Genomic DNA, 7,810 nt, shown 5'->3' on the forward strand with positions numbered 1-7,810 from the left:
TGAAAGTTTTACTCTGGTATTGTTTCTCATTGTAAAAAGTCATGATTCAGTCTACCTATATGAATGTCTGTGTTATATTCTGTATAATAATAATTAGTAATTAATTGCTAACAGCTTTTGTAATCACACATAAATCATAGGGCTGAAAAACCACAGTTTATTTAGGAAGTCTTCTGTGTTGAACAAGGGAGGATTTTCAAAGTTAAAAATAATCAGGGCTAATGCAAAAATTACTTGCAACAGTTAAAAAATTTATTGAAAAACAGCAGTAAATAGAATGGACTTTTTAGCACCCATAAAAGACTACATCTCAGTGAAGTGAGAAGAGAAAGTAGATGATAGAACCCTTATTTTTAAGATGGGAAACTCTTAAGCCACTTAAAATTCTACATTTGTCCAGAACACTTCCTTGTTTTTGGTTCTGTCTGTAGGCACATATAAGAGGATCCTCTCTTCCATTTTCATGTTGCTTTTTTAGCTGGCCTTTCTTCTATTGACTGGACTTTTGATGAGACTATTTTGCCATCCACCAGCTCTTCAACAATTGTCTTAACCACTCTAGTTTTAGATGGTTCTAAAAATAAAATATTAATAGTATTATCCATTCAAGATATTAAAATAAAGACTCAAATAACATAAAAAGTTGTGGTCCAGTTAAATAAACATAGGACAGTGTATGTCTTATGACAGTGTAAACTTTCATGGCAAAAATTATTATATAAAAATTATATATCTATATCTATATATATTTATATATATATCTATATAAGGTCTTTATTTGTCACTTTGCTGAAATACATAGTGCAGCAGAAAGTTACCTTCAAACATGAAAAAGAGGTTGAAATCTTAACTTTGACAGATAGTGGTGTACATTAAAATCTTTGAGGCTTTTTTCTTTATAACGAATTACTAATTTTATTTCACCATTTCAGGCTCAATCCTCTGGGTTGTTACTTGTCTCCTGATGACCTCAATGGGAGCTGAAGGTTCCTAGCACTTCATAGGAAGCACTCAGCACTTTGTAGAATTAAAACCTTAAATAGTATAAAGAATTGTGGCCTGATTCAGTGCCCAGTGAGGACAATGGGAAACTTTCCATTGACTTCAATGGGGATTGGATCAAGTCTTCAGTAAGTAATTACTTATACAAATATAAGTTACCAAGATCTGAAGAGTTCTTTTCTGGCAGAGGTAATGCTGTTTGATTTTAAAAAGTACACTCCTACATCCTTGTAGTTCAAAGACACACTAGAAAATAAAAACAGTAACTTATTTTAATTACCTTTGATTTGAACTCTAGATTCTTGATATTCATAACCTCCAGATCTAAAGCTGCTGTTAAAAATAATTAATAGTCATTAGTTATCTTACAGTACTGTTGGAATTCTAAGAAAATATAATTATTTTGAGAGTTGATGAGAATACTGGTTTTAAAAGTAAGTTTATTGCTATCTTTCTAGAAACAGCATGGCAGGCAATCAGTTTTGTAAGTGATTGAAACTGCTATGTACCATATATATCTGATTTCATTTTTTTGTTGCCAAACAAAAAGGTGAATAATTGATTCCACCAAAATGCTTTACAGGATAAAGATTAAATAAAATAGTTTACCAAGTATGGATGTAAGATCAAACTACTCTTTTATCTTGATTGATAAAATGAAAATTTTCTGTGGTGGATATTCTATTTACTGGAGTCATTTTCAGGTATTTGCAGCTGCACATAATGTACAGTTCTATAATATTTGCAGATGCTGAGACAGAACAGAGAACTGATACAGCAATTTGTTTTCAGTTCACTTAAGTCTATTTCAGTGGGCATTGCAAGGCTCTGACTGACTTCAAAGTGTGTTGAATTAGGTCCTTGGATCCCACAACAGAGCCTTACAAATATTTTTATTTCTGAAGAACATTTAATGAAATGTGCTACTAAGAAATATCCTTCTTAGTAAATATTCTGTAGACAAAATACATACAGAGTCCAAAACTTTTAATCTCTCAATGACTTCAAATCACATTGAAGTCAGTGGATTTGAGAGCACCCTTACTCATCACATTGCAGAATCAGATTTATAGTGTGACAGAGAAGAAAAAATCCTCCTCTTGAAAAAGAGGAAGCTTTCTATAGGTCATATTTGAAATGCAGGCTCAATCCTGCAAGGTGTTCAGCACCCATGCAAGGTTATGAAGGCCCTCAGTTTCCACTGAAGTCAGTGGAATTTAATGTAGTTAAGCACTTAACTGAAATGATCTGCACCTTACAGGATTTATCCCTATATGCACAGAACATGGAATAAGATATATTGATGTTTATTTCTTATTTCTAGAGTTCTGTTTTTCAAAATAAATTAATCTCACTGAAATAGTTTTTTCTTCAGGCTGTTTGCTTACCCTCCTTCTCCATCTAGCAGTCGCCTATAGGTCTCAATCTCCATCTCTAGATGTGTCTTGATGCCCAGGAGCTGTTCATATTCTGCAGTCTGGTACTCCATTTCAGATCTGATCTGCTTTAATTGTTCCTCCAGATTGCTAATCTGAAGCTGAATTTGTGAAAGCTGAGCACTGTAGTTTCCTTCAGTTTCCGCCAAGGTGCCTTCAAGGGAGCATTTCTATCAGCACATAACAATGGCATGTTACTGATGAAGCTGAAATACTTGATTACACACAAGGAAAATTTTCTTTAACAGTGAAAATAATTTATACCAGAGAAGTAGAAAAAATCATTTCCCTAATCATACCACTTAATTAGAACTAAAATTACATTTTTTTCTCTATCAGTTTTCAATACCACTAGTTTTTGTGATGAAAATTATTTCTCTGGAATAATTTTTCCTTTCTCTTCTCTTTCTCTTTCTCACTGTAGTTTTCTAGTGTTATATTACTAGTTTTATGTTTTATTGCAATATACACTGCTTCTTCTGTAACACTTTTCTCAAACAATGCAAAGTAAAATGTATTAAATTAATTGGATATGCATGTAAAACAATTTTACTTGTATGTTAAGTTTACGAAAATAAGTGAAAGGTCAAAGTGGGAATATAAGAATTTAATCTGTTTGGTGCATGATTATCTGCTATACGGGTGTTTTGAAAGAAATTCAAATTTATTCTTATTGGCGAAATGTTGAAGATAAGTAGTTTGGCTATTGACTGTTCTTCTGAAGAAATCCATAAGAGCCTTTTGAAGTCGTCTTTTCACAGATCAGAATGAATGAAAAATATAGTCAGTGAGAGAATATGATAAAACAACTTTATGCCAAAAAGCTGGATGGCATTAATTTTAATATCCTGTTGTTTTTTATTTACATTAATGGTTTATCATATGTAAATATTAAAATACCGATTAGGCCACCAAGGGATTATTCAATATTCAGCATTCCCCATACACATATTCAGTCATTTTACACTTACTTAAAAGGTGGGGGACCATATTCCATACTGGATTCTTGCCAAAAAAAGTTTCATTGAAAGTGGATAAACTTGCATGTGTGTAATGAAGGTGGAATATTGACCAGTAATGCCTCTTTTGAGGCCATGTCTATTACAAAACTTTATAAAGTGTTTTTGAGACTGTTTAAAACAAATCTGTTTATTTTGATTATTCTTTCTAACTAGTCAAACTCACCACTCTTCCTTCTCTATAGACTTTAGTATTTAGTTTAGAATTACAGTTGTTTCTCTGTGCTTAGAATAAATGTAGGTGAGCTGTCAACATGTGTCTATATTAGAAACAATTATATATTAAATGCAAATATGCCCTTACATAATGCCAAAGTAGTGGATAAAGCTATTATGCACACTGTAAATGTTTTTAATAAGAATTTTGAATTATAAAAGTTACCTTAAGTGGCAGCTATTACAAACCTTGGCCAGAAGGGCTTGTAGCTCAATGTCCAGGGTTTGGAGAGTACGTTTGATCTCAGTTATTTCATGCCTGGCTGAGTCTGCTGCACCAGCATCATCATAGATTTGTTGCTGCAGCTGTTGACTCTGGAAAAGTCATAATACAATATAATGAATACGGTGTGATGAAACAAATCTTTGGATTTGAATATGCTTTCAGAAAACATATCAATCATATTGTTACCATTTTATTAAAGTGTTCTTCGGCCTCCCTATGATTTTGCTCAGCAAGGGATTCATATTGAGCTCTCATGTCATTCAGAATCTTTGTTAGATCAACTCTTGGAGCAGCATTAATTTCTACATTCACTTCACCTGTACAGCCATGCTGGAAGCTTTTCACTTCCTGGTTAAATGGAAGACAAGGAGATTTTAATTTTAAATATATTGCAACTGCAGAAGCAGGGAAAAATTAAATAACTGAAATCAGTAAGTGTCAAAATCTGAATGTTTTGAAATAGTAAATTGACCATAAAACATTTCACTTTTAAACCACTTTTAAATGGAAAGACTCTCATTGACTTCAGCGGGAGTTGGACTGGGACCTATATTTGCAAAAGGAAGGCAAAGATCTTACTTCCTCATGGTTCTTCTTAAGATACACTAGCTCCTCAGTCAGGCTTTCAACCTGTGCTTCCAGGTTGGATCTTGTCATAAGCAGGTCATCTAGGACTCTACGCAGACTATTAATGTCGGCTTCAATACTTTGGTGAAGGAAAAGCTCATTTTCATACCTTTAAAGTGTTAGGAGAATTTTGAGAATATAATCAGATCAGAAAGAAAGAAAAATCTATTTTTCTTGCAAGAAAAATATTTGATATTAATAAAGCAGAATTTCATTAGAGAAGATGTGAGAATAATGCATTTTTGTTATCTGTTTATTTTATTTTCTGTTTTTTTATGATTTGGCAAAAGTTTTAATTGTTTTTTTAAAATTAAAAATATAGCTCTATTGCATATAATAGTTATAAAATTGATTTTAATATTGTTATCATTTTTGGAATAATACTTCAGATTTCTTTTAATACTAAAAAGTGTAGAGAAAAGTGTCTAAGGACCATATGAGATGATCAGTTTGTAAGCAGCAAACAATGGTGAGTTCTGCTTAAAAACAAATGGCATGAGATGGCCCAAGTTGTTACTACCCCATCATTACTAACTGTGGTTTTCACTGAACTCACTTAAGTCTGAAGTCATCAGCAGCAAGCTTGCCATTGTCAATCTGCAAGACTATCTTGGCATTGTCAATAGTTGCAGAGATGATCTGGATAAATAGAAAGATAGATAAGGAAAGAGGCAATATTTGTATTAATACTATGAAAATATCCTTTGCATTTAATTTTGAGGCATTTAATTTTGGGCAAATTTAGAGGCTAACATGAAAAATGCAGATTTAAAAAATAATTTGTTTATATGCAGTTTAAACATAGAAGGAGATATGATTTCTTTCCCTTTTTAAAAAATTAAGTATTTCCACATTAACAAATTAATTTTCATGCATAAACAGTAAAAAAACTGAACATTCTTTATAGTAAAATAGATACTTTTATAGTCATATTAAATTAACAAGAATGTGTGTGAAAAATCAGTTGGTAGAAATATTACACCTTAAAGTCAACTGCTTTAAGTATTCTTAATGTCAACAGAAAATGATAAATGTCTGAAATTACGATGAGCAGAATTTCTCATTTGGTAATAACTCATGCACTGCTTGTGAGTTATAGTTTAACACAAGATATGGTTACAAGGTGCATACCATTGTAAAGTGCTGAAAAATTATTTATTACCTGATTCTTAAGATCTTCAATTATCTGGTAATATTTGCTGTAATCACAGCGTAACCCAGCAGCAGCAGGATCATGTTTCTCATACCACAGCCGGATTTTATGTTCAAGATCAGCATTTGCCTGCTCCAGAGCACGCACCATATCCAGGTAGTTAGCTAGGCGATCATTAAGGTTCTGCATGGTTTCCTTTTCGCCACCAGACAGAAGGCTGCCATCAGTTCCACCAAAGCCCCCACTAAAGCCTTCACCATAGCCACTACCCAAGCCCCCAAATGAGCTACTGCGGTAAGCATTTCCATAGCCTCCTCCAACTGATACATTACCAAACCCACCACTATAGCCTCCACCAAAGCCACCACCTGCTCCCCCTCCTAATCCACTCCCTAATCCGACACCGGATCCCCCAGCCAAACCACATACACTCCCACTACCAAATCTTCCTCCTATGCTGGGTACTCTGACTGATCCACCACCTCCACCAAATGAAGAAACCTGCCTGGATCCACTAGCAATACAAAGAGACATAGTTTTTTAGTGGTGGTCTGAGTTGTTAAAGTGTAACAAAGGCATCAAAATAGAATGAGAGAATGTCTTGGCTAGGCAGTTACTTTACCTTTTTATACAGAATTATTAGGGTGTTTCTTTCTGGATTCCTCCTACCTATGGCAAATTTTTTTTTTTGCCAACTCAGCATAGTGTTAGCCATGATTGGATGATTTCTCCTCATTAGCATTTAAATCAATGGTGACCGTTCATGTAAAGAGGTTAGTGCCCTGAAGATGTTTGTTATATCAGGAATAGAGAAGGGTGGAACAAAGCTAAAGAATCATTATTACATTTTAATCATAGATGAGTAATTCCTTTGCTTCTTCCAGACCTCAGGCATAACTCTCATAATTTCCGACGAAGAGAGAGCAAAATTTCAAGTGATATATTTTTATCATTCTTACCACCAAACTTATCATTTCTCTCTTTGATAATTAATAGGGCTGTCAAGTGATTACAAAAATTAATCGTGATTAATTGCACTGTTAATAATAGAATACCATTTATTTAAATATTTTTGGATGTTTTCTACATTTTCAAATATATTGGTTTCAATTACAACACAGAATACAAAGTGTACAGTGCTCACTTTATGTTTATTTTTGATTACAAGTACTGTAAAAAATACAAAAGAAATAGTATTTTTCAGTTCACCTAATACAAGTACTGTAGTGCAATCTCTTTATCCTGAAAGTTGAACTTACTAATGTAGAATTATGTACAAAAAATAACTGCATTAAAAAATAAAACAATGTAAAGCTTTAGAGCCTGCAAGTCCACTCAGTCATACTTCTTGTTCAGCCAATCGCTCAGACAAACAAGTTTGGTTACATTTGCAGGAGATAATGCTGCCTGCTTCTTGTTTATAATGTCACCTGAAAATGAGAACAGGTATTCTCATGGCACTGTTGTAGCCGGCATCGCAAGATATTTACGTGCCAGATGCACTAAAGATTCATATGTCCCTTGATGCTTCAAGCACCATTCCAGAGGACATGTGTCCATGCTGATGATGGGTTCTGCTTGATAACAATCCAAAGCAGTGTGCAGACTGATGCGTGTTCATTTTCATTTTCTGAGTCAGATGCCACCAGCAGAAGGTTGATTTTCTTTTTTGGTGGTTTGGGTTCTGTAGTTTCCTCATCGGAGTGTTGGTCTTTTAAGACTTTCGAAAGCATGCTCCACATCCACACCTCGTCCCTCTCAGATTTTAGAAGGCACTTCAGATTCTTAAACCTTGGATTGAATGCTGTAGCTATATTTCAGAATCTCACATTGGTAACTTCTTTGCATTTCGTCAAATCTGCCGTGAAAGTGTTCTTAAAACGAACAACACATGCTGGGTCATCATCCAAGACTTCTATAATATGAAATATATGGCAGAATGCGGGTAAAACAGAGCAGTGGATATACAATTCCCCATAAGGAGTTCAGTCACAAATTTAATTAACGCATTATTTTTTTAATGAGTGTAATCAGCATGAAAGCATGTCCTCTGGAATGGTGGCCGAAGCATGAAGGGGCATATGAATTTTTAGCATATCTGTCCCGGAAATACCTTGCAATGCTGGCTGCA

General features: G+C 34.0%; 1 protein-coding gene across 1 annotated transcript; it reads right to left on the minus strand.

Moving 5' to 3' along the window:
* Positions 1-283: 283 nt before the first annotated feature.
* On the minus strand, positions 284-6,256 carry KRT24 (keratin 24). Its single transcript, XM_038385793.2, has 8 exons — positions 5,689-6,256; positions 5,083-5,165; positions 4,479-4,635; positions 4,086-4,247; positions 3,863-3,988; positions 2,391-2,608; positions 1,283-1,335; positions 284-574 (listed from the first exon to the last, which is right to left on the minus strand). The coding sequence occupies exons 1-8, from the start codon at positions 6,211-6,213 to the stop codon at positions 462-464; spliced, it is 1,437 nt and encodes a 478-aa protein (XP_038241721.1). The 5' UTR covers positions 6,214-6,256; the 3' UTR covers positions 284-461.
* Positions 6,257-7,810: the final 1,554 nt, after the last annotated feature.

This window comes from Dermochelys coriacea, chromosome 27 (genome assembly GCF_009764565.3).
Source record: "Dermochelys coriacea isolate rDerCor1 chromosome 27, rDerCor1.pri.v4, whole genome shotgun sequence".
Taxonomy (NCBI): Eukaryota; Metazoa; Chordata; order Testudines; family Dermochelyidae; genus Dermochelys; species Dermochelys coriacea.

What these genes read in the sequence shown, in the direction of transcription:
- KRT24 (XM_038385793.2), bottom strand. Translation starts at nt 6,213, where the DNA reads ATGTCTCTTTGTATTGCTAGTGGATCCAGGCAGGTTTCTTCATTTGGT. An exon ending in TTGAAGATCTTAAGAATCAG is followed by an intron (nt 5,166 to 5,688) that starts GTAATAAATAAT and finishes CTATTTATCCAG; the next exon opens with ATCATCTCTGCAACTATTGA. An exon ending in ATCTAGAGTTCAAATCAAAG is followed by an intron (nt 575 to 1,282) that starts GTAATTAAAATA and finishes TTTTATTTTTAG; the next exon opens with AACCATCTAAAACTAGAGTG.